This window comes from Salmo trutta, chromosome 35, assembly GCF_901001165.1.
Source record: "Salmo trutta chromosome 35, fSalTru1.1, whole genome shotgun sequence".
NCBI lineage: Eukaryota > Metazoa > Chordata > Actinopteri > Salmoniformes > Salmonidae > Salmo > Salmo trutta.
This window is the reverse complement of record NC_042991.1, coordinates 3,975,814-4,001,875: the sequence shown is the minus strand read 5'-3', so window position 1 is coordinate 4,001,875 and position 26,062 is coordinate 3,975,814. Positions and strand designations below refer to the sequence as shown.

At 41.4% G+C, this 26,062-nt stretch overlaps 1 protein-coding gene across 1 annotated transcript in view; it reads right to left on the bottom strand.

Moving 5' to 3' along the window:
• LOC115174390 (opsin-5-like) overlaps window positions 1-21,879 on the bottom strand; it is a 40,294-nt gene extending 18,415 nt beyond the window's left edge. Inside the window, exon 1 of the mRNA XM_029732906.1 lies at window positions 21,801-21,879. Within this exon, the coding sequence (XP_029588766.1) occupies window positions 21,801-21,879 (79 nt within the window). The remainder of the gene's footprint in view (window positions 1-21,800) is intronic.
• Between the last annotated feature and the right edge of the window lie 4,183 nt (window positions 21,880-26,062).

Below are 26,062 nucleotides of genomic sequence, written 5' to 3'. Positions count from 1 at the left end.
CGGGGGACGGGTGGGGGGGGAGTCTGCGGCTCATCAACAGCTGGGTTGGTGATTTGAAGTTGTCAACTGGAGTGTTGCGGTATTCAAGAGGACTGAGGTAGGGGTCTCTCGTCTGCTTTTGCTTTGTCCATGAGTGATTTAGCAATGCCATTACTTTGAGGGTAATGTGGGCTTCTGGTGACGTGTGTGAACTCCCATGCTTTTGTGGAGGATTCAATCTCTGATTTCTAACAGTGGCCATTGTCAGATATTAAAATCTTTAAAATGCCATGCTTGGCAAAGGCCACTTTCAGCTTGTGGATCACAGCTGCAGATGTGGTGCTGTGAAGCTTGTCGAGTTCTTAAGTATCTGCTGTAGTAGTCCATTGTTATGATGTAGTCCTCATTGTTCCAGGTGAACAGATCGGTTGCTACAACCTGCCAGGGTCGGACTGGGATACAGTGAGGTAACATCCAGGCCGAAACGAAATATCCTGTGCTCTCTGTTTGCAGTTTTCCATGCCCAGCATGGATGTGTCCAGCATGGATCTTTGTCAAAATCTCTTCTCTGAGACTGGTAGGAATGATGATTTTCTCTCCTTTGAAAATTATTCAGTTGATCTGTGATAGTTCATCACAATGTTTCCAGAACTATGAGAAACTCAAAGGTCATTTTCTCCTCTCTTCAGGCCACGCATCCTGTATGACTTTCCTCAGCTGTGTGAGTTGTGTGTCCTTTTCTGTTTCTGCTCAGATCTCCTTTAGTTTTGTGTCACTAACTGGTAAGTCGTTGTACACAGTGTGCACCTGCATGTCCATGCCTTCACTGAGGCTGCTGTCCTTGTAGGTAAGAAACTTCCTGGAGAGTGTGTCTGCAACATGGATGTCTTTGCCTGGACGGTGAGTGATTGTGATGTCGTATCTACAGAGATCATTCTCTGTAGCCTTGGTGGGGCTGCGGCTAGCGGTTTCATCATGATTGACCTCGAGGGGCTTGTGGTCGGATTCCACAATGACTTGTTGTTCATAGACGTACTGATGGAAACGCTTACATCCGAACAGAATGGCTTACAGCTCCTTTTCGATTTGAGCGTACTTGGTTTCACAGTCTGTGAGAGATTTGGAAGCATAGCCGATGGGCTTTCCTTCTGCAGTAGCACTGCACCCAGTCCATACTTCAACTCGTCTACTTGGAGTCTGAGCTCTTTGTTGGGGTCGTAGTAGGCAAGGATTGGTCCTGGTTCTCTTGTGATCAAGTCTTTCACTTTCTGGAAAGCAATGTTGACTGTGCTCTTCTGTCTTGTTCCTCTTTGGTTCGACAATAGACAAGGATGTCGTCCACAATTGCCACAACTCCATCGAGGCCTTCGTACACCTCATTGATCATTCGCTGAAACTCGTCTTGGACTAAGAAAGTCCCAAAAGACAGGCGACCAAACCTGTAGCGTCCAAACGGTGTGTTGAACGTTGTGAGCTTAGATGACTCTTTTGTGAACTTGATAGCCCAGTAGCCTGATCTGGCATCCATGACACGGAAGTAGCGTGCTCCCGCTAGCTTGTGTGTGATGCTATCTAGCGTCGGTAAGGGGTAATAGGGGCGTTTGATAGCCTTGTTCAAGTCTCTTGGGTTGAGACATACTCTGAGCTTGCCTGTACATGGTTTCTCCACCACCACTAATGTGTTTACCCAATCTGTGGGTTCTGTAACCTTGGTGATGATGTCAGATTGCTCCATGCTCTCCAACTCTTTCTTCAGACGGGCGCGGAGAGCAAGGGAAATCTTTCTCGGTGGGTAGACCACAGGGGTTGCGTCTGGGTCAAGGTGAATGGTACATTCTCCTGGGAATAGTCCTATTCCTGTAAAAACATCAGCAGACTCCTCCATTACATTATCTGTCTCTACTGGTGCTGTCACTGATAAAACTAGCTTGATGAGGTCCATGTGTAAACATGCTTTAAAGCCTAGCACTGCGGGTGCTTGAGTGTCAACAACGTAAAAGTCCAACATCATGTTGCTTTCCTTGTATTTGAAAGTGCATGTGCCTTTTACTGGGAGCTGTTCACCACCATAACCAGTCAGTATGCGCATAGTGGGCTGTAGCTTGCACTCAGATGTCAAGCTGCGGTACTTATTCAGAGGAATAAAGTTTACTTCTGCACCAGTGTCTAGTTTGAACTTTAGCTCTGTGCCTTGTGTTCCTATCTCAATGTCAGTAAAGACTTGCTCGGTCTCTGATATTTCACTTTTCTGTGTCACTGAATCAATAAACAGTTCATCAGAATTTGACTCTTTGATTAACATTTCATCTTCACAGTGTACTGTTTTCCCACCGTAAGCTCTGCACACTTTTGCAAAGTGATTCCATTTTCCACATTTAGTACACTGTTTGCCATGCACTTTGTATCCACAATATCCACTTGTTTTGGGGCATTTTGAGTCTGTGTCGCTCTGTTTTGGATTTCTGTCTCTCTCTGTTCTGAAGCACACTCTCTGGGTACCGGAGGTGTGCTTTGACGTCTGACTGCCTGCACTGCTTCTTCACGTGATGTGCTGCCACCCGAAATGGTTTTCATCTGAACCTGTGTTAGCTCGTGAGATCTGGCTATGTCGATAGCTTTGTCCAGCGTTAGCTCAGACCCGATATTTCAAAAGTTTCTATCTCACTCGCGGTGAGCGTATTCCAAATACAATACGGTCCCTGACCATCTCATCCTTGTTTGCATAATCACAGTCTTTCACAAGCAGACGTATCTCAGTCACAAACTGTTCAAACGATTCACTTGCTCCCTGTACTTTCTCATGGAATTTGTACCTAGTGAAAATCGTATTGGTCTTTGGCACAACATATGTTTCCAGTACCTTTGATTCAGCCTCGGTAAGTGTCCATGTGTTGTAAATATCTCTCCCTTTTTCACCAATCCACAGGAGCAGGTAGCTGCACCTTTCCTCTTTCTTCCAGAGGACCCGTGAACATTAGCTCCGTGGGCTGTTTGTACTTACGCCATGCATCGGGCAAGTTTGTAGACCCCCAGTCCATTCGAGGTGAAGGAACTCCAGCAAAATCCATCTTTTAGTCCTTTTACTCTGACACCATGTCTTGTTTTGCATGCTCTGTACAAAATAATAAAATGCAGTACGACAGGCTCTTTCTAAACAAAGCTCTTTATTAGCTAGCTATAACTGGCATGTTCATGTGTCTCCGGCCATGATCAACTGTAGTAATGACCTCATGACCTGGGTGGTCTTAACCAGTCATAGCGCAGTAAGATACGACGGTAGAATGCAACCAATTACAATTCAGTATGTTGACACATATGAATATTACAGTTACTACAGCCAGCTCTAGCCTCTAGTTATCTGTCAAATAGTAATAATAGGTGGCCATTATTACTATCTAACAGCAGTTGTTTGTATGGAATTGTTTGTAGCCTTTGTGTTGACCCGTTTCAGAAGTAAGTTGACTTACATTAGCTATTATTTTTGCGTCAATCAAACTAGACCTGAAGAATCACGATGAAACAATCTTCCAAACGATTGAATATGAATATTCTGACGTTTTATTCAGTGTAATGTGAGTTTTATTAGTCAGTATGGCAATGTAATGTTATTGATCTGTCAGTTTCCCTAGCTAATTCCCTACTTTTCACACTGGCACAGTAATAAACAGCTCTAACATTACAGGCTTCAATGTCATGGTGCACAGTAGAGGTCTGCACAGGACCGATTTCTTCATCCTGCTCCTGCACATACCCTCTGGCATTCTGTCCAACTCCCACCCGCGGCAATGTAGTAAACTATAGCCTAATCACAGGCCTATTTAGGAAGTACATTTCCTTGGAAAGATAACTACCCCGTGCTTCTCCGCCCATGTATACATAGTCTATAGCCTACTCTATTTAATTGAGACCACACGCACACCTGATCTCGCAGGTATGGCTACTGAACTGGAAGCAGCAAGAATGATGACAGCGACACTTGCAACATTTTGCATAGTCCTATAGGTTATAGCCTACCTTTAGGAGGTCGATTTGCAGGGACAGACAAATAAATGGGTAATCCATACTTATTGAAAATGTAAAGGCGCAACGCTGGCTCACCATAGTAGCCTAACCTATTTGCGCATTGTGCCTTTTCCTTTTCAATGATTGGATTTTTTGATTGCACTTCGACTCACATTGGTTGATCGCCCTCCACTTCTTTTCATTATCAATATTTATTCACAGACACTGTAGTAAACTACAGCCTAATCATATTTAAGTTAATTTCATATTTAACTGTGTCATGACTCTCTCGCCTTGGTGATCAGATAGCCAGACCCCCCCCCCCCCTCTCCCACCAGAGAGGGAGGAGTTGGGCCGGTTTCATGACTTAACAGCCGGTCGGGAACTTTCTCTCTTGCCCTGCAGTATCTAAAAGGCAAAATCCCTTTGTTACCGAGAGACTCTTGACGCCAAAAACGTCAACGTCAAACAATGGACACTGGGACAATATATTTCAACATCCGAATGTTGGGAATAATGAGAGATGGAATATGGAATATTAATGTCTATTTTGTGATGTTATTAAAACTATCAAAAAGACGCTATAACGGAAACATTGTAACTTTAAGAGCTTTCACACTGTATTATCAGGTTTACATCTGCTGGGTGATTTTAAAAGTAATCGCCAATCGATCAATAATATAATAATACTCTTAGCAAAAATTGTAAATATGTATGATCTATGAGAATAGAAATGTTCAGAACTTTTGTGAAACAGTACAGTTGAAAAATAAATGGAAAATACTAATCAAAACTGGATGGTGTTCAGAGATAGATGGGAAGGATTGAGTGAAGCTGAAGGATGGGACTAAAAACAAACAAAAGATAACTATTGTAAAATATACTGTGTCTGTAAAATGTATATAGTATGTATAACCTGGAAGAAGAAGCCTAAGTGTTGTTGTCCATTAGTTTACTCCAATTACGGGAGAGATGGTAGGGTTAGGGAAAAATAATGAAGGAAAATATATTTTAATATATATATATATATATATATATATATATACAGTACCAGTCAAAAGTTTGGACACACCTACTCATTCAAGGGTTTTACTTTATTTTACTATTTTGTACATTGTAGAATAGTAGTGAAGATATCAAAAACTATGAAATAACACATGAAATCATGTAGTAACCAAAAAAGTGTTACACAAACCAAAATATATTTGAGATTCTTCAAAGTAGCCACCCTTTGCCTTGACAGCTTTGCACACTGTTGACATTCTCTCAACCAGCTTCATGAGGTAGTCACCTGGAATGCATTTCAATTAACAGGTGTGCCTTGTTAATTTGTGGAATTGCTTTGCTTCTTAATGTGTTTTAGCCAATCAGTTGTGCTGTGACAAGGTAGGGGTGGTATACAGAAGATAGCTTATTTGGTAAAAGACTAAGTCCATATTATAGCAAGAACAGCACAAATAAGCAAAGAGAAATGACAGTCTATCATTACTGTAAGACATGAAGGTCAGTCAATCTGGAAAATGTAAAGAATTTTTAAAGTGTCTTCAAGTGCAATCGCAAAAACCATCAAGCGCTATGATGAAACTGGCTCTCATGAGGACCGCCACAGGAAAGGAAGACCCAGAGTTACCTCTGCTGCAGAGGATAAATTAATTAGAGTTACCAGCCTCAGAAATTGCAGCCCAGATAAATGCTTCAGAGTTCAAGTAACAGACATCTCAACATCGTTCAGAGGAGACTGCGTGAATCAGGCCTTCATGGTCGAATTGCTGCAAAGAAACCACTACTAAAGGACACCGATAATAAGAAGAGACTTGCTTGGGTCAAGAAACATGAGCAATGGACATTAAATCTGTCCTTTGGTCTGATGAGTCAACATTTTTGGTTTTTGATTCCAACCGCCATGTCTTTTTGAGATGCAGAGTAGGTGAACAGATGATCTCCGCATATGTGGTTCCACCGTGAAGCATGGAGGGAGTGTGATGGTGTGGGGGTGCTTTGCTGGAATTCTGCAGCGATATGCCATTCCATCTGGTTTGCGCTTAGTGGGACAATCATTTGTTTTTCAACAGGACAATGACCCAACACACCTCCAGGCTGTGTAAGGGCTATTTGACCAAGAAGGAGAGTGATGGAGTGCTGCATCAGATGACCTGGCCTCCACAATCACCCGACCTCAACCCAGTTGAGATGGTTTGGACTGCAGAGCGAAGGAAAAGCAGCTACCAAGTGCTCAGCATATCTGGGAACTCTTTCAAGACTTTTGGAAAAGCATTCCAGTTGAAGCTGGTTGAGAGAATGCCAAGAGTGTGCAATGCTGTCGTCAAGGCAAAGGGTGGCTACTTTGAAGAATCTAAAATATATTTAGATTTCTTTATCACTTTTTTGTTTAGTTCATGATTCCATTTGTGTTATTTCATAGTTTTGATCACTTCACTATTATTCTAAAATGTAGAAAATAGTACAAATAAAGAAAAACCCTTAAATTAGTAGGTGTGTCCAAACTTTTGACTGGTACTGTATATTTACAAAAAAATATATGCAGGATTGGAAATGATGCACACAATTACATAGATTTTGGCTTCCATCAATCTGCAATATTAAAGCTGATCTACCCCCTAAAAAGAGTCCCCCCCACTTCTAAAATCAAAGTTGTACCCCTGGATTATGGTAATTTGCTGGTAAAAAAAAGGGGAGATGCAAAAACATTAGTTTGCAACCCCTATTTTAATTTGCTCCATGGCTCTGGCAGCTAAGTGTAGGTTATGGCATAAAGCTGTAACTAGAGACGGAAGAGGAAGCGAGACACCCCACTGGCTGTTTTTTTCTGGTTCAATGAAAGTCAATGAACTAAGTAGACCAGAACCAGCAGCTGGTTACAGCATTTTGCAGTAACCTACACTTGTGTTCCTAGCTCCATCAGTGCAGTTGTATCTAACAGTATCTATCAAACCGCAAGAGTCAGCCAAACGTCAACCCTCAACATGTCAACAGCTCATATAGGCACAGTTTAGCTGAGACTCATCTCTTGACAGGTAGGCTGGGAGTCTTTTTCTGAAATAATTATTTTCACCTGACTTAATTGAAATGGTGCTCACACTTTTCTTAGCTAGCTAAGGTTAGCATGCTAGCTAGTTACACTGACAACTGTCAGTCAGTGCCTTGTTGTTATTGCTCTGCTACATGTGGAAATCACCACAAGTTCCCACTCCCAAATTCTGATTATGTATAAGAAGCCTGCGTCAGTTTTCGAGGCGGAACCTAAACGAGAATTTCCTGCTGTAGGACAGGAATTACTCAAAATAGGTGCAGCAACTTCCTCTGAGGTGGGCCTTTTAGAACTCATAGCACTTTGTAGTGTAATGTTAAGGAGCTCACCTCATCAATGCCACAGGAAAAGTAATTGTACTTTAAATGGAGGACTATTGGTTAAACCTATTTAATGCTCCCCAATAGGAACATCTCCAACCCATAAGCTATGAACAACGAAGACAATTACATTTTATCGATGGCAATTTAAATGCACAGAGATAACGTGACAAGATCCTTAGGCCCATTGTCGCGCCATTCATCCGCCACCATTACCTCATGTTTCAGCATGATAATGCACAGCCCCATGTCACAAGGGTCCGTACACAATTCCTCGAAGCTGAAAATGTCCCAGTTCTTCCATGGCCTGCATACTTACCAGACATGTCACCCGTTGAGCATGTTTGGGATGCTCAGGATAGATGTGTACGGCAGCGTGTTCCAGTTCCACCAATATCCAGCAACTTCGCACAGCCATTGAAGAGGAGTAGGACAGCGTTCCACCGGCCACAATCAATAGCCTGATTAACTCTATGCGAATGAGATGTGTCGCGCTGCATCAGGCAAATAGTGGTCACACCAGATACTGACTGGTTTTCTGATCCACACCCTTACCTTTTTTTTAGGGTCCATCATTGTGACCAACAGATCAATATCTGTATTCCAAGTCATGTGAAATCCATAGAATTTGGCCTAATGAATTCATTTCAAATAACTGATTTCCTTATATGAACTGTAAATCAGTAAAATCGTTGAAATTTGTTGCATGTTGCGTTTATATTTTTGTTCAGTATATATGCATTGCTGCCAGTGTCAGGTCGATATACCTCCTATGCAAGGTTACTTGTGTGGCCAACTGAGATGTTTCCATTTTCATGTACAAAGAATGTTTCACAACGTATATTTTCTGTGAACCATGAACATTTGCCTTGTTCCCCTGGGAGTCAGACATTTATCCTGGATGTTCAACCTCACATCTTCTGTAAATGTTAATGATAAACACTTCATTTAAAGCTTATATAAGGTTGTTTCATAATAACCTGGAGACATTGAGATTATGTGGAAAACAGCTCATAATAAGCAACTCTAAGACCCCTCTTCACTCCTGAGTCATGTGATGTTGGCATAAAACAGGAAAAGTTTTGAAAAGCTCAATCCAAACTTTTCCAAAACCCTTTTCTTTTTCATTTTCCATTTCAAATGGTTTCGCTAAGGTGCGCCCTACCGAACGTGACCCTGGTTAGGCTCGGTTTCGGGAAGGAAGTTTTCGAACTCAATGATTCCGCCCTTACATAATGCTTCCCAGTGAAGCACTATGTCTTATTTAGAGAATTGGACCTGAGCCAGGTGATGTTATGCTCCCATGACCCTCCACCACATAGCCCACACCACATTACCACATCTTCCTCTGCTGCTGTGAAACATCTCTGATATTTAGACACACACATGCAAGGAAAACACAAACACTGATTCCACAAACATCTCAGTAACAGCTAGTTTTGTAACAGCTGCATGTGAGTTGCTCTGTGGTGTAGGTAAACAGACACAGGCATGAATCCAAGTCATTTATAGAGATCTCTAATGACTCTGGCATGAATACTTTTAACTCTCCCAAAGGGCGTGTGCCGTGAGGACAGTTATTTGGCCAACACGAACACCATGATTACTGCGCCACAATAACAATTGTAGTTTTGCTACAGCTGCTATACAGAACCTCTGTGCTGTAGGTAGTAAAAATATATGATTATGTTTAACTCGAAAATATTATTATCCCCAAGGGGAGTGTCCTGTCAGGACAATTACTAGGCCAGGAGAAACAGGAATACTGATTATTTGACCTCAATAGCCTCCATGCAGTATTATCTATTGGATTTGGGCATACCGGCAGACTTCTCTGGTTGTGTATAATGTTTTTTATCACACAGACAGGCGAACAATAGCTAGCTGATGCAAAACAACAAAATTGCCCTTTTTTAAACCTAATGCCATTAAAACGTGTCTCAACGGATGTTTAAAAACTTGTGAGTAATATTATCCCTAATGGGAGCGTGCAGTAAAGACAATTAGCTTACCAGGCTGGAGGAAACAAGAACAATGAGGCCTGGATTCTGCGCTTGTCTTTTAATTGTCCTAATGGTTATGAAAATCACATTCACGTCAAACACTGCGGATGTTGGCTCAAGCGTAAATTACATTTAAAAGCCAAGTGCAGTGTGCATTTGAATGTATCCTGGCCTGATTATCTGACCTCCATAACAACGAAAGCTTTGCTTACAGCTTCATGCTACAGTATAGCTGTGTGTGGTAGCTGCCTGGTCCCATTCTGTACGTGCTGTAGACTCTTTTACAGTTGTCATGCCATGCGACTTTGGCATGACAACGAAGGAACAAAAAGAGAGAGGAGTTGCCTGAAACACAAACAAACAGGACTGGAAAGTCCTAGATTTAGATAAGCCAGAGCAATGTGTGGAAGGCAGGTAGGTGGGTGGACACAGGCATAAATACATTTAGCTCCCTATAAAAAAAAGCCAACATAACCAATTGCTTAATCAGCATTATTCTGTGAGTTCAGTGCACTTCAAAATGACATTCAGTATTATAAATTACTGTTTGCTTAAAACCACTCGAAACCACGCCCATCATTATCACATTTCCCAGCATGCTCTATTGCAGGTGGATGTTCTGAATAGTTTGTTTCAATACTTGTGCTTATGCATGTACATTGATTGGTTGATTAATCATATGCTACACAAAAATAAATACCATACATTTTTCTTAACTTATCCAATCTGTTAATAGTTGGATTTATTGCACCCATTACTGAGATGGCTGTTCCAGTTTATATGATTTTGGTTCTCTCAACTAACTCTCTAACCTACTCTGCAGTCATTTTCAGTGCAGGTTGTGGGTGATTAAAAGTTCAAATTGCTGTATATTCTCACTCTGGCTGGATTCCAATAGAATACAATGCCAAATTGAGCCTGCAGAAAAAGGGTGAAATCTATGAAATCCATAAAACTCCATCTAAGAGCAGCATATCCCAGGCATCTTATTTGTGTTTCTCAAAACCGGGTAAAAACCGGGATAGGAGATTATTCGCAGTATTGTAAATGGGATAGGATGTAGTAATGTGCAGTTCGCAAATTATTCATTATTTTTGAACATCTATTTTACTGACAGTAAGTCATTATTTGTTTTTCTGAGTGACTCGTTCATTTTAGTCGTTCGTTTGACCTGATGGCCGCAAAGAATTCTACAGCAGGATTAATACGCACTCCTCCGGTGACTCTGGAGATGTGCACCGACCAACAACTGTCTGTCATATAGACTGAGTGCACAAAATATTAGGAACACCTGCCCTGCCCTTTCATGACATAGACTGACCAGGTTAATCCAGGTGAAAGCTATGAGTCCTTATAAATGTAATTTGTTAAATCCACTTCCATCAGTGTAGATGAAGGGGAGGAGACAAGTTAAATATGTTTTTTAAGCCTTGAGATAATTGAGACATGGATTGTGTGTGCCATTCAGAGGGTGAATGGGAAAGACAAAATATTTAAGTGCGTTTGAACTGAGTATGGTAGTAGGTGCCAGGCGCACCGGTTTGAGTGTGTCAAGAAATGCAACTCTACTGGGTTTTTCATGCTCAACAGTTTCCCATGTGTATCAAGAATGGTCCACCACCCGAAGGACATCCAGCCAACTTGACACAACTGTGGGAAGCGTTGGAGTCAACATGGGCCAGCATACCTGTGGAACGCTTTTGACACCTTGTTGAGTCCATGGCCCGACGAATTGAGGTTGATCTGAAGGCAAAAGGGGGTGCAACTCAATATTAGGAAGATGTTCCTAATGTTTTGTACACTCAGTGTATGTGCGCAGGCAAAATAGAGAAGAAAAATACATGAGAGAGAGAGAGATTTACTCCTTAAAATGGCTTCGCCTCGAGCCTCAGAACAGTCCTTGTCAGGAGTTGTCACAAGATAATTCCCTGGCTTGGCTTGCACTCATAGATGTGTTGGGACTAGGCCTATATTTTAGTTGAGAGATGAAATAGTAGCCTATGAATATATAAAAACAACGTTTTTTTTATTCAAACGGTAACCCATTGTAGAAAAACAATTGTACACTTGAGGTTGTGCAAAATTACTTTTTTAGCACAGCTGTGCTGATCTACGGTACTCGGCTCCGCCTCGTACCTATGACCGCAGCACAGCCATGCTAAAAAAGTAGTGTAGGATGCCCTATCGTGTACAATTGCTTTATTATAAAACCGGTTGTTTGGATCCTGGATGCTAATTGGTTGATATGTGGGACAAAACCCCCCCTCAAAATACCATGACATAATGTCATAATTCCACTGCCCCGCAGCCCAGACAGGAAATTCATAAACTTAATCTCCCTCAGTAAGAGAGCATCTACACAAGTTTTTACATTTTTTTTGCAACATTTAGGGTTGTATAAACCTACCTGTCTGACTCTACAACCTGTGCAACAATGTGTCTGTAATACCCTTGTTTGAACCAGGTATTGAGTTTATTTGTTATAATTAATTGGTATTATATTTAAAAGATGATTGAATTGCTCCTAAACTGTAATGTTGTTAATGCATTATGCTTTTTGAATAAATATTTATTTAATGTATAAGTGAATAGTTTGTTTTACTTTGAAGTTTAAGTTTGACCAATAAGGTCGCTTGTTAAGTTGTGGCCAATGGGAGTTGACCTGGTTAACGGGAGGCCTTGGAAAAAAGAGAGGGAAAAAGACGTTGATGAGAGGATGGACGTTTTACCTTAGGACGGTTGGTGAAGGAAAATTATAAAAGAAGACGACAGAACTAGAACAAAACCCATACCTACTAAGACATGAAGGGAAATACATGTTTTATTTTATAAAAGAGTTGTTATAATTTTGTTAAAACTTAGTAAAGACTGAAGCTACCGTCTCGTCGTGGAGGAATTTGCCAGCCTTGAGGTTAGCCTAGCATCGTGTGACACCGGGAGATAATTGCTTTGGAAGCTTAACGAGTTCGTGCTCCCATGGGATATCGGTTACGGCTAAGGAGTACTGTCTGCATGGGTAGCTGTGCTTGCCTTGGACTTTGTGAGGAAACCTGCATGGAACTGCCATACTTCGCTGAGGGAATATCTACCAAGTAGTGAGTAACCACAACGTGAGGTGCTTCTGGATATTTTTTGGTGCCGTCTTTTTTTTTGAGCTCCAACGCGCGCCAACGGTTTATTTAAGCAAACTTGAAATAATTTGGACACGGGTTGTGCACGACTCATTGGGGTTTATTATTTTTTATTTCTTTTGATGTTGTGTCTGAAAATGTATTTGTGTTTGAAAATGTTTTAATACACATATGGAACGTTATGTATGTTGCCTTGGTGGAGTCATTGAATGTTTCAATTTAATTTAATGCATGGGATGGTTTATCCCGATTCAATAACAGAAACCTATAATCATTTAATCTGAAGTTAATACCCTATTGTCATAACCCTAGATAGTTTACAATAAGAATTCTTATTGGAGATGTCCTTCTCACCTATCATCCCATGCTGTTGAGGCACTCTACACAAGTTAATATTGTGAGAGTCATATTTGAGCCTGGTGAGAGGGTTACATGTCATTTTACAAATGCGATCTCTCAGGTGGCAGTAGGCTAGCTAACCCAAGAATGAACGTGAAACTAATAATTCACCATGGATACCGTAACCACTCAAAATTGTGTTACTGTCTTGGTGTGTTTGATGTGGCCACCAAGGAACTTGAAATTCTCGACCCGGTCCACTACAGCCAAGTCGATGTGAATGGGGGCGTGTTCAGCCCTCCTTGTCCTGTAGTCCACGATCAGCTCCTTTGTCTTGCTCACATTAAGGGAGAGGTTGTTGTCAGGTCTCTGACCTCCTCCCTATAGGCTATCTCATTGTTGTCGGTGATCAGGCCTACCACTGTTATGTCGTCAGCAAACTTAATGATGGTGTTGGAGTCGTGCTTGGCCACGACTGTGAAAAAGGAATACAGGAGGGGACTAAGTATGCACCCCTGAGGGGCCCTGTGTTGAGGATCAGCGTGGCAGATGTGTTGTTGCCTACTCTTACCACCTGGGGGCGGCCCGTCAGGAAGTCCAGGAGCCAGTTGCAGAGGGAGGTGTTTGGTCCTAGGGTCCTTAGCTTAGTGATGTGCTTTGAGGGCACTATGTTGTTGAACGCTGAGCTCAAGTCAATTAACAGCATTCTCACATAGGTGTTCCTTTTGTCCAGGTGGGAAAGGGAAGTGTGGAGTGCAATGGAGATTGCATCATCTGTGGATCTGTTGGGGCAGTATGCAAATTGTTTTGGGTCTAGGGTTTCTGGGATGAACTGCCTTTCAAAGTTATTCATGACTACAGACATGAGTGCTACCGGGCGGTAGTCATTTTGGTAGGTTACCTTGGTGTTCTTAGGCACAGGGACTATGGCGGTCTGCTTGAAACATGTAGGTATTACAGACTGTCAGAGAGAGAACAGCTGGTGCGCTCATGCATGGTTCAGTGTTGCTTGCCACAAAGCGAGCATAGAAGGCATTTAGCTCATCTGGTAGGCTTGCATCATTGGGCAGCTTGCGGTTGGGTTTCCCGTTGTAATCTGTAATAGTTTGCAAGCCTTGCCACATCCGACGAGCATCAGAGCCGGTTTAGTAGGATTGGATCTTAGTCCTGTATTGACACTTTGCCTATTTGATGGGTCATCAGAAGGCGTAGTGGGATTTCTTATAAGCGTCCGGAATAGTGTATCGCTCCTTTTAAGCGGCAGCTCTATACTTTAGTTCAGTGCGGATGTTGCCTGTAATCCATGGCTTCTGTTTGGGATATGTACCTACGGTCACATGTGCCATTAACCTAGCCTACTGATTAGCGATGTCTGGACAAGTATTAATCAGCGAGTTTTTGAAGAAAACCACCCAGACAAGAAATGAATTGATGTTGAAATGCAGACGAGGGGCAATAATGCACACGACGAGCAAGCGTCATGTCCGAACAAAACACCGCCTGCTTACATACAGAAAAAATGGCTGATGCATGACCCAGTAGATGGGGTGAATTATTTTTTGTGTGAAATGTGCAATCACTTGCTGAAATGACCCAAATTAGAGACCACCCTTGCTCAGAGGAACAGCTTTTCCATGAGGGATGCTATGACAATGTGTTCAGGGGACAACAATAACCAAGTCAGATGAGAGTACTATCCACGCTTTCACTGAAACCAGGCAGCAGTACATTCAGCATCTAATTGATTGGTTGTACAAGAGATTCCCTGAAGACGATATGGATTTACTGCTTTGACGTCGTCGTAAATCCTACCCAATACCTGGCTTGAAGAAATGGTGAGTTAAATAAGGAGCCATATTGGCTTTATTTTGAATTTAATCAATAAGCCTAACACAATAGATCCAATTGACCTACCGGTAGCCAAGGGGACAAAATTTGTTTGTGAAGATGAATTTGCATAATATACATGTGATTTCACTCATTCTGAGCACCGTGGGTGGATGCCCTAATGTGTTAAGCACCCAATGCATATGGATTCCCAGTACATTTTTCAAATATCCAGTAAATTAAAATCTTAGAGACTCTGTCACATACACACAACCACCATGCATTGTTACTACTATTTATTATTTATCATGCTGCTCAGCCAATTAAACCTGATTTTATGCATATCCAGTGCCTTCAGAAAGTATTCACACCCCTTGACTTTTTCCACAATTACAGCCTGAATTTAAAATTGATTAAATTTGAGATTTTGTGTCACTAGTTTACACACAATACCCTATAATGTCCAGTGGTGGAAGAAGTACCCAATTGTCATACTTGAGTAAAAGTATAGCTACCTTAATAGAAAGTTACTCAAGGAAAAGCAAAAGTCACCCAGTAAAATACTAACTCAGCAAGAAAAGAAACGTCCTCTCACTGTCAACTGCGTTTATTTTCAGCAAACTTAACATGTGTAAATATTTGTATGAACATAACAAGACTCAACAACTGAGACATAAATTGAACAAGTTCCACAGACATGTGATTAACAGAAATTGAATAATGTGTCCCTGAACAAAGGGGGGGTCAAAATCAAAAGTAACAGTCAGTATCTGGTGTGGCCACTAGCTGCAGTAAGTACTGCAGTGCATTTCCTCCTCATGGACTGCACCAGATTTGCCATTTCTGTGAGATGTTACCCCACTCTTCCACCAAGGCACCTGCAAGTTCCCTGACATTTCTGGGGGGAATGGCCCTAGCCCTCACCCTCCGATCCAACAGGTCACAGACGTGCTCAATGGGACTGAGAGCTGGGCTCTTCACTGGCCATTGCAGAACATGCACAGAACAAGCAGTATGGCAGGTGGCATTGTCATGCTGGAGGGTCATGTCAGGATGAGCCTGCAGGAAGGGTACCACATGAGGGAGGAGGATGTCTTCCCTGTAACTGTCGCTTGACCAGACAGGACTGGTAAAAAGTGCTCTTCACTGACGAGTCGCGGTTTTGTCTCACCAGGGGTGATGGTCGGATTCGCGTTTATCATCGAAGGAATGAGCTGTAACGCACAGCGTTGAGATTGCCTGCAATGACAACAAGCTCAGTCCGATGATGCTGTGACACACCGCCCCAGACCATGACGGACCCTCCACCTCCAAATCGATCCCGCTCCAGAGTACAGGCCTCGGTGTAACGCTCATTCCTGCGACGTTAAACACGAATCCGACCATCACCCCTGGTAAGACAAAACCGAGACTCTTCAGTGAAGAGCACTTTTTGCCAGTCCTGTCTGGTCCAGCGACGGTGGGTTGTTGCCGGTGATATCTGTTGAGGACCTGCCTTACAACAGGCCTACAAGCCCTCAGTCCAGCCTCTCTCTGCCTATTGTGGACAGTCTGAGCACTGATGGAGGGATTGTTCCTGGTGTAACTTGGGCAGTTGTTGTTGCCATCCTATACCTGTCCCGCAGGTGTGATGTTCGGATGTACCGATCCTGTGCAGGTGTTGTTACATGTGGTCTGCCACTGCTAGGACGATCAGCTGTCCGTCCTGTCTCCCTGTAGTGCTGTCTTAGGTGTCTCACAGTACAGACATTGCAATTTATTGCCCTGGCCACATCTGCAGTCCTCATGCTTCGTTGTAGTATGCCTAAGGCACGTTCATGCAGATGAGCAGGGACCCTGGGCATCTTTCTTTTGGTGTTTTTCAGAGTCAGTAGACCTGCAGCAAAGTCAGATTAGCATATAGGCCAAGGATTAGATATGTATATATTTCTAAAAATGTTTGTACATAATGTCTCCGCCATCATTTCATATGACCAAAAACGACTTGTGGACTTCAGAACAGTGATCACTAATCTTGATTTGGATCGGCAGCACTAGACATTCTGTTTACTCAGGACCAGGCCCTAATCTCCGGGACTTGAAAGAGGAAGCCGTGGCGAATTTCTTTTTTCTATTGCCAAATGTGCAGTCACTGGAGAACAAACTGGATTAACTCGACACTATCCTATCAACGGGACCTGAAGAACTGTTATATCCTATGTTTCTCAGAGTATTGGCTGAACAAGGACATAGCAAATATACTGTATATCTTGCAGGTTTTTCCATGCATCGTCTAGAGAGGACAGCAGCCTCGAGTAAGACTAGGGGGAGAGGTGTGTCTCTTTTGTTAACAGCAGCTGGTGCACGATCTCTAATATTAAGAAGTAGAATACCTCATGACAAGCTGCAGACCATACTATTTACCAAGAGAGTTTTTGTCTATATTTTTTGTAGCTGTCTATTTACAACCACAAACCGATGCTGGCACTAAGACTGCACTCAATGAACTGTATAGAGTCATAAACAAACAAGAAAATGTACATCCAGAGGCAACGCTACTCGTGGCCGGAGATTATATTGGAGGGAAACTAAAATCTGTTTTAACTCATATTTACCAGCCTGTCAACTGTGCAATTACCAAGATAGCAAAAAATGTCCTCCCGCTTACTATTTGCCGCTTTCCTTAAGCCCAAGGCTATAAATTCCTAGCACCAGCAGGCAAATGAAGTTTGTCGTTTAAGACGTGATTTGCATCTCTGGCGGGTAGCCCTCTCCCATAGGACCACTATAAGCCCTTGGCAGGCTGCTTTTGCAACTCTGAAATTTTACCTCCACTCAGAGAACATCTTTAAGCCGTAGGCAACCTATCTAGCCATAAGCTCTTTTGAAAGACAATAGCAAGGAATATCTCTAATCTGAAATTCGGCCTGCCACTTTACAGCTAACCACAGCCAGCCAGAGGCCGCAAGCTGTTTTTGTTGTTTCTATAAATACCTTACATTTGTTGTGATTTTATTTGTTTAGATTTATTTGCCAATTTAAAAACACAATACAACCACACATGGGGACATGTGAACTTAATGCATTTACAATCACTGAGGATGACACAAAAACAAGTGACACACCTACCCAGACAGCAAAAAATGTCCCCCCACTTGCTATTTCTCTCTGTCGCTACGCCCATGGCTATAAATTCCTACCGCCAGCGGGCGAGTGGAGTTTGCAGCTCAAGACGTAATTTGCATCACTGGTGGGTAGCCCCCATTCAGAGGACCATATAAGCAGGCCGCTTTTGCATCTCTGGCGTTTAGCCTCCACTCAGAGGACCGCTATACGCCCTAGGCAAGCCATCAAGCCCTGAGATAATTTGAAAGACAATAGCAAGGAATTTCTCTAATCTCAAATTCGGCCTGCCACCTTCCAGCTAACCACAGTCTGTTTTTGTTGTGATCTATAAACCTTAACCTACTTTTAATGTGATTTAAATTTGATGGCTAAATTTGATGGCAAAATGGCTTAAGGACAACAAAGTCAAGGTATTGGAGTGGCCATCACAAAGCCAGAACTGAAAAAGCGTGTGCAAGCAAGGAGGCCTACAAACCTGACTCAGTTACACCAGCTCTGTCAGGAGGAATGGGCCAAAATTCACCCAACTTATTGTGGGAAGCTTATTGAAGGCTACCCGAAACGTTTCACCCAAGTTAAACAATTTAAAGGCATGCTACCAAATACTAATTGAGTGTATGTAAACTTCTGACCCACTGGGAATGTGATGAAAGAAATAAAAGCTGAAATAAATCATTCTCTCTACTATTATTCTGACATTTCACATTCTTAAAACAAAGTGGTGATCCTAACTGACCTAAGACAGGGCATTTTTACTCTGATTAAATGTCAGGAATTGTGAAAAACTGAGTTTAAATGTGTTTGGCTAAGGTGTATGTAAACTTCCAACTTCAACTGTATATTATGGCAAAAAGCCTCCTTTTGAACTTTGGATGTGCCTCTCTTAGTAGTCTGCTGGAAACCTAGTTTGGATTTAGATATCATTTTAGTATAATGGAGGTGTAAGGACCGACGCTGGAGACGAGAAGCAAGTACAGGGAGTGAACATTTAATGGATAAAGGACATCAAACATAACAAGAACAGCGTCTGGACGGGGGGAACAAAACGACATTACGACAATAATGTTGACACGGGGAACAAAACTGAGGAACAGACAGATAGATATAGAGGGGGAAATCAACAACGTGAAGGAGTCCAGGTGAGTTCAATGAGTGCTGATGTGTGTAATGATGTTGACAGGTGTGCCCTCGAGCGCCAGAGAGGGGGAGCGGGAGCAGGTATGACAGGAGGCTTTAGGAGAGATAATATTTAATAGTTTTAAACCTCCAAACTCATGTTCGTTATATAAATATGCCCGTTTGACTTTATTTGGTTTGAAAAAGGATTATCCTGGGATCAGTAGAGCAATGACTAAATATGTAAACTGCGATACCACTAGATAATTCATGAGGGTAATTTTCCCATAGATGGACAGGTGTTTCCCTTTCCACTTCAATTCATAGCCCAGGCATTTATTTGCTTAAACAGGTGCTTATTAGAGACAGGATTCTATTTGAGCCAGGCGTTTATTTCCTTAATGCACACAGCATTTGCTCATTTTCATAGTTCATTGTTTAATTCCAGAATTCACTTCTAGCATTTTAATACATTTCTTAATGTACTGCACTAATGTGTTAACATTTACACACTGTGTCACGTTCCTTTTATCTTAGTATGCCTCTATTTAGAATTTTTTTAAACTTTTCCTTGACATAATAATTTTTCTCCTCTTTGACTATGCATTTTCGGCAGTTCATACTTGCGCCTCTAGAGGGCGATCAGTCAAATTTTAGGGGTCTGTACTCCCAAAGTTGTTGCCTGTTTTTGTGCTTGCCAGTTAGCTAGCAGTTCAAAGCTGTTAGCAGCCAATGGCTAGCAGTTTATTACTGCTGATAAAAAAGGATGATTGCCATCATTTCTTTCAAGTCATTATTGCATTTTTTATGTTACAAATCAAACATTAAACCTCGTAAACAATTCATTGTAATCCATGGTAACCTCATAAGCAATTAATTTAGACCCACCAATTATCTGAAACAGTCGTTTATTTGATGAAACGTGTGCTGGCTATTAAAAGGGACAGGCGGCTATTTGAGACTCAGCATTTAATTGACGTTTTCTGCCAATGTTAATAGTTGCAAGATCGCTCAACACCATAGAACATCAACTTCACCATCTGCTCATTTCATTGGGAAACCATATGGAAATGTAAAGTTTGTACCTTTTAGAGACCCAATCTGTAGTATAGTATACTTATCATATACTGAAAAAAATATATAAACGCAACATGCAACAATGTCAATGATTTTACTGAGTTACAGTTCATATAAATCAATCAGTCAATTGAAATAAATGCATTAGGCCCTAATCTATGGACTTCACATTAATGGGAATACAGAAATGCATTTGTCAGTCACAGATACCTGAAAAAAAGGTAGGGGCGTGGATCAGAAAACCAGTCAGTATCTGTGGTGACCACCATTTGCCTCATGCAGCGTGACACAACTCCTTCGCATAGAGTTGATCAGGCTGTTGATTGTGGCCTGTGGAATGTTGTCCCACTCCTCCTCAATGTCTGTGCGAAGTTGCTGGATATTGGTGGGAACTGGACACGCTGTCGTACTCCAGAGCATGCCAAACATGCTCAATGGGTGACATGTCTGGTGAGTATGCAGGCCATAGAATAACTGGGACATTTTCAGCTTCCAGGAATTGTGTACAGATCCTTGTGACATGGGGTCGAGCATTATCATGTTGAAACATGATAGTGGCGGATGAATGGTGCCTCAGGATCTTATCACGGTTTCTCTGTGCATTCAAATTGCCATCTGTAAAATGCAATTGCCTTCATTATCCGTAGCTTATGCATGCCCATACCATAACCCTACCACCATGGGGGACGCTGTTCAAAACGTTGACATCAGCAAACTGCTCACCCACACGACACCACACACGTGGTCTGCGGTTGTGAGGCCGGTTGGGCGTACCGCCAAATTCTCTAAAACGATATTGGAAATGGCATATGGTAGAGAAAATAACAGCTCTGGTGGACATTCCTGCAGTCAGCATGCCAATTGCATGCTCCCTCAAAACATGAGACATCTTTGGGCATTGTGTTGTGTGACAAAACTGCACATTTTAGAGTGGCCTTTTATTGTCCCCAGCACAAGGTGCACCTGTGTAATGATCATGCTGTTTAATCAGCTTCAACTTTGAATTTGTCCAAATACTTTTGGTTTCCTAAAATGGGGGGGACTATGTACAAAAAGTGCTATAATTTCTTAACAGTTCACCCGACATACCATCAAATAAAAGCTGACAGTCTGCACTTCATAGTCATTGTATAATTCATTAAAATCCAAAGTGCTGGAGTACAGACCCAAAACTACAAAACATTTGTCACTGTCCAAATATTTTTGGAGCTCACTGTATCTGAATTGCAACAGGAGGACTGGGGTGCTGTACCACACATAAACATTCACAGTTTTAGATGTACATTTATCAGGAATCAACAGAAATGTACTTTTTGTATATATTGTTTGTGTAGATATCCTTATTTCATGTATTTTCTAAATTGATATCAGACAGCTCACCAATGGAAGTATGGTTTTCACTGTGTACAGTATAAACGATAAGCGACAAATGAAAAGCAACAGCTTGTGTCAAATCAATGAATGCACAATAACCATTCACACATCTAGAGCACACATTACCAACCATTGAAAAGACAACCATAATGCTTTGTGTCAAATCAATTATACCATAAGTGCTGCTTATTCTATATATCCACTACATTTATTGCCTACCGATATGACCTTGGTGTAATATACACTATGGCTGTAAATTCCACTGAGAAATTAGAGAAATTAAAACGTAAAACAGCTCACATGCAAAGAGAGAGTGTGTACGGAATATGAATCCCTTTACACTACATCATCTCTAATCACCATCTCCACAGAAATCAATCATGCTCTCACATCTATCTGAAATCCTGTCATTTGTATTTCCCAAATCCCAAACTACCAGCCTCATGCAGAATGCTGAACAAATCCAAAAGTAACTCACCTATCACTACTAGGTACGTGCCTGCCCAGTAGTCCACACTGGGTGACAGTTTGGACATGTATTTGTTGTCCTCCTCCATCTTCTTCTTCCACAGACAGACCAGACCAGTAGGGACCAGTATTCACACACCCCAAAGGGTGCCAGCGCTAGAATTTTACCTCTGACAGGGAAACAGGCTCTTCTGAGTAAGCCTTATTCTTCACATTATTGACATTACCACAGAAAGCATATTCAGTTCCTAGAATCTTTATACACTCACTCTCTATAATGGACTCCCACACATATGCACCCAGATGTGCACATTACACACACACACACACACACACACACACACACACACACACACACACACACACACACACACAGACGTGCACAGTACACACACATTCACAGGCAAGTGCAGTACACACATACAGTATAGCACCCCCCACTCCCCTTCCCCACTGAGCAGATTAAGATGACAAATGTGAACATTGACTTTAAGTACACTCAAGCAAACACACACACACACACACACACACACACACACACACACACACTCATTTACACATACACTCCTGTCCTGTCCTCTTTCTATGCTCCTGTCAAAATTTCACTTGCACCCGTTTGTGTGAACAGCCTTTTTCAGAACTGTGTTTGAGTGTGTGTGTGTTGTGGTCGTCCCTACAACGACCTAAGTGCAGGGAAAGCCCCCGGGGCCTGTCGTTCCAGAGAATTCTCATCAGAGAGGAGCCGCACCACAGCTTTACTGTAGTTTTCATTAAAGTCCACCAAAACAATACGTAAATACTGTAGTATTTACTGTTGTATGCTGTAATATATATTAGTATTTACAGTTAAATATAGTATAAATACTGTAGTAAAAGAAAACTGTAGTATATTTTATAATAATTCATCTAACAAAAAATAGGTGTTTTTAATAGCTTCCTTTGTTTTTATTAATATATACAATATATGAAATACTTTTGTACACTGTCTAACATTCAAAATAATAGATAAATATCTCTAAATCCCCAAAACATTTTACAACACCTCAACACATCACCAGTGGGATAAGCCAATTTGTTAGCCCATAGTAGTTTTTACAATGCATACAAATAGATATTTTGCAGTATAAAGGAATGACATATGTTTCCTTATTAAATAACTGTTAAATAAAATGGAAAATGTGTTATTTGTCATGTTTTTGTCATTTTAATGTCTTTTTACATGGTGCCAAAATCAAGGGACAATTACCACCGCAATTCAAAAAGGACCCCTTTTCTCCCAACAACAAACGCTTTCATTATCTTGTAAACACTTGTGCAACACTCAGCAGGTGGTTTAGTGTGTTCTTTCACTCCCTTAATCTTCTGGCAAGGTGAAAAAAATCTGCCTTTCTGCCTATGAGCAAAGCAGTTAACCCCCCAACAACACCTGCTCCCCGGTTGCTGATGACATGGACGTCGATTAAGGCAGCCTCCCGCATCTCTCTGATTCAGAGGGGTTGGGTTAAATGCGGAAAAAATATTTTGGTTGAATGCATTAAGTTGTGAAACTGACTAGGTATCCCCTTTCCCTTCCCTTTCCCTTTCCCTTGTGGCTGGGCTGGTTGGACAAGGTCATGCTCCGCTCTCAAATGGCCATTAGGGGCTTTGATGTGGAAAATAGGCATTCCCTCTATTGACGCTATAGTCTCCTTTCAAGGGATGTATAGCTTAGAAAAAAAGGTGTGGAAACAACACCGAATGTTAGTTGAAATGAGAAGCGGCAAGTAACATAAATGCTGACGCTAATAATGCTAATTTATAATTGTCACGTCCTGACCATAGTTGTTATTTTCTATGGTAGAGTAGGTCAGGGCGTGACAGGGGGTGTTTGTCTATGTTATGTATTTCTATGTTCAGTTTCGAGTTTTGTATTTCTATGTTGGTTTTGTTTGGTATGATCTCCAATTAGAGGCAGCTGGTCGTCGTTGTCTCTAATTGGAGGTCATATTTAAGCTGATGTTTGTCCCACCTGTTTTTGTGGGTGATTATTTGTGAGTAGTGTTTGTTTCTCCTCTGCGTCACGGTTTGTTGTTTTGTACATTTCAGTTATTTGATGTATTGCATAGTTTCACGGATTAAATAAATATGTGGAACGAAACACACGCTGCACTTTGGTCCGCTCCTTTTGACAACCGTGACAATGGTATATACAGTGCCTTCAGAAAGTATTCATTCCCCTTGACTTGTAGGCCGTCATCGTAAATAAGAATTTGTTCTTAACTGACTTGCCTAGTTAAATAAAGGTTAAATTAAAATGTTGTTGTGCTACTGTACAGCGTGAATTCAAATTGATACCGACAACCAGGTCTTGCCATGGATTTTCAAGTAAATTTAAGTCAAAACTATAACTCGGCCACTCAGGAAGATTCAATGTCTTCTTGGTAAGGAACTCCAGTGTAGATTTGGCCTTGTGTTTTAGGTTATTGTCCTGCTGAAAGGTGAATTCATCTCCCAGTGTCTGGTAGAAAATAGACAGAACCAGGTTTTCCTCTAGGATTTTGCCTGCGCTTAGCTCCATTCCATTGAATTTTTACACTGAAAAAGTCCCCAGTCCTTAATGATTACAAGCACACATGATGCAACTACCACTTTGCTTGAAAATATGGAGAGTGGTGCTAAGTAATGTGTTCTATTTGATTTTACCCAAACATTACAGAGGTGGCTGCCTACCTACAGATTTCATATCATTTGCCACTTTAATAAATTAAACACTAGTCACTTTATTAATGCCACTTTAAGAATGTTTACATATCTCGCTTACTCATCTCATATGTATATACTGTATCCTTCACTATCTATTCTTTACTATCTACTGCATCTCCTCCATATATTTTATACATATATATTCTCATCCTATTCCTTTACTAGATTGTGTGTATTAGGTTTTGTTGTGGAATTTGTTAGATATTAGGTTTTGTTGTGGAATTTGTTAGATATTAGGTTTTGTTGTGGAATTGTTAGATATCACCTGTTAGATGCTGCTGTACTGTCGGATCTAGAAGCATAAGCATTTCACTACACTCGCAATAACATCTGCTAACCATGTGTATGTGACCAATAAAATGTGATTTGATTTGATTTGACTTGTTAAGCACATTTTTACTCCTGAACTTATTTAGGCTTGCCATAACAACGAGGTTGAGTACTTATGACATTTCAGCTTTTAATTATGTATTAATTTGTCAAAATTTCTAAAAACATCATTCCACTTTGACATTATGGGGTATTGTGTGTAGGCCAGTGACAAAAAAAATCTAAATAGAATAATTTTTTAATTCAGTCTGTAACACAACAAAATGTTAAAAAGTTAAGGGGTCTGAATACTTTCCGAAAGCACTAATACAGCGTAATACTTAAACACTATTTACCATAAACAAAAGTTGCATAAATAGCATTTACACGCTCCACTACTATCTTACTCCTGCCTGGCTCTCTGCACATAATCTCATCAGCCGTTGGGCTCCAAGCCCCAGAACAGAACTCAGTCTCTTCACTCAGACCTCTAAATTTGGGATTAACATGAACATGGAGGCGCTTAGGAAGACGACTGAAGCCTCAACCAGGTAGATTAGAATATGTGCGTGTGTGTCTGTGTGTGTGTGTGTGTGAGTAGGTGAGTGAGACAGAGGACATCCAGAGGCTGTCAGAGGGTAGATGGGGTGCAGTGTGTAGAAATGTAATGCATAGAACCAGAAATACCTCCAGTAATTTCAACAGCTAAAGGAGACAAAACTAAGAGCCAGAAAGAAAGAACTCATGCAGGTAGACCTGGAAGACATGCTTTACACAACCTGACTGAACCACATTCTCATCAAAGATACATTTAACACAGCATCCTCGCTTTGAATAGAGTATTCCCTTTGCCAGGATGTGTGCAAATGGTTAGGCATATGATGAGCTCCTAAAGACATATATGTCTGGATCAGGACTCAGGAGAACAACATCAGAGACAGAAGAACACGGTTTAAAACCCTCTGTTAATAATGCATAATCCATACTGAACAAAAATATAAACGTAACATGCAACAATTTCAACATTTTTACTGAGTTACAGTTCATATAAGGAAATCAGTCAATTGAAATAAATTCATTAGGCCCTAATCTATGGATTTCACATGACTGGCCATGGGTGGGCCTAGGGAGTTGTTGGGAGCCAGGCCCACACACAGGGTAGCCAGGCCCAGCAAATCAGAATGAGTCCCCTCCCCCCCCACCGGTTGGACATACTTCAGA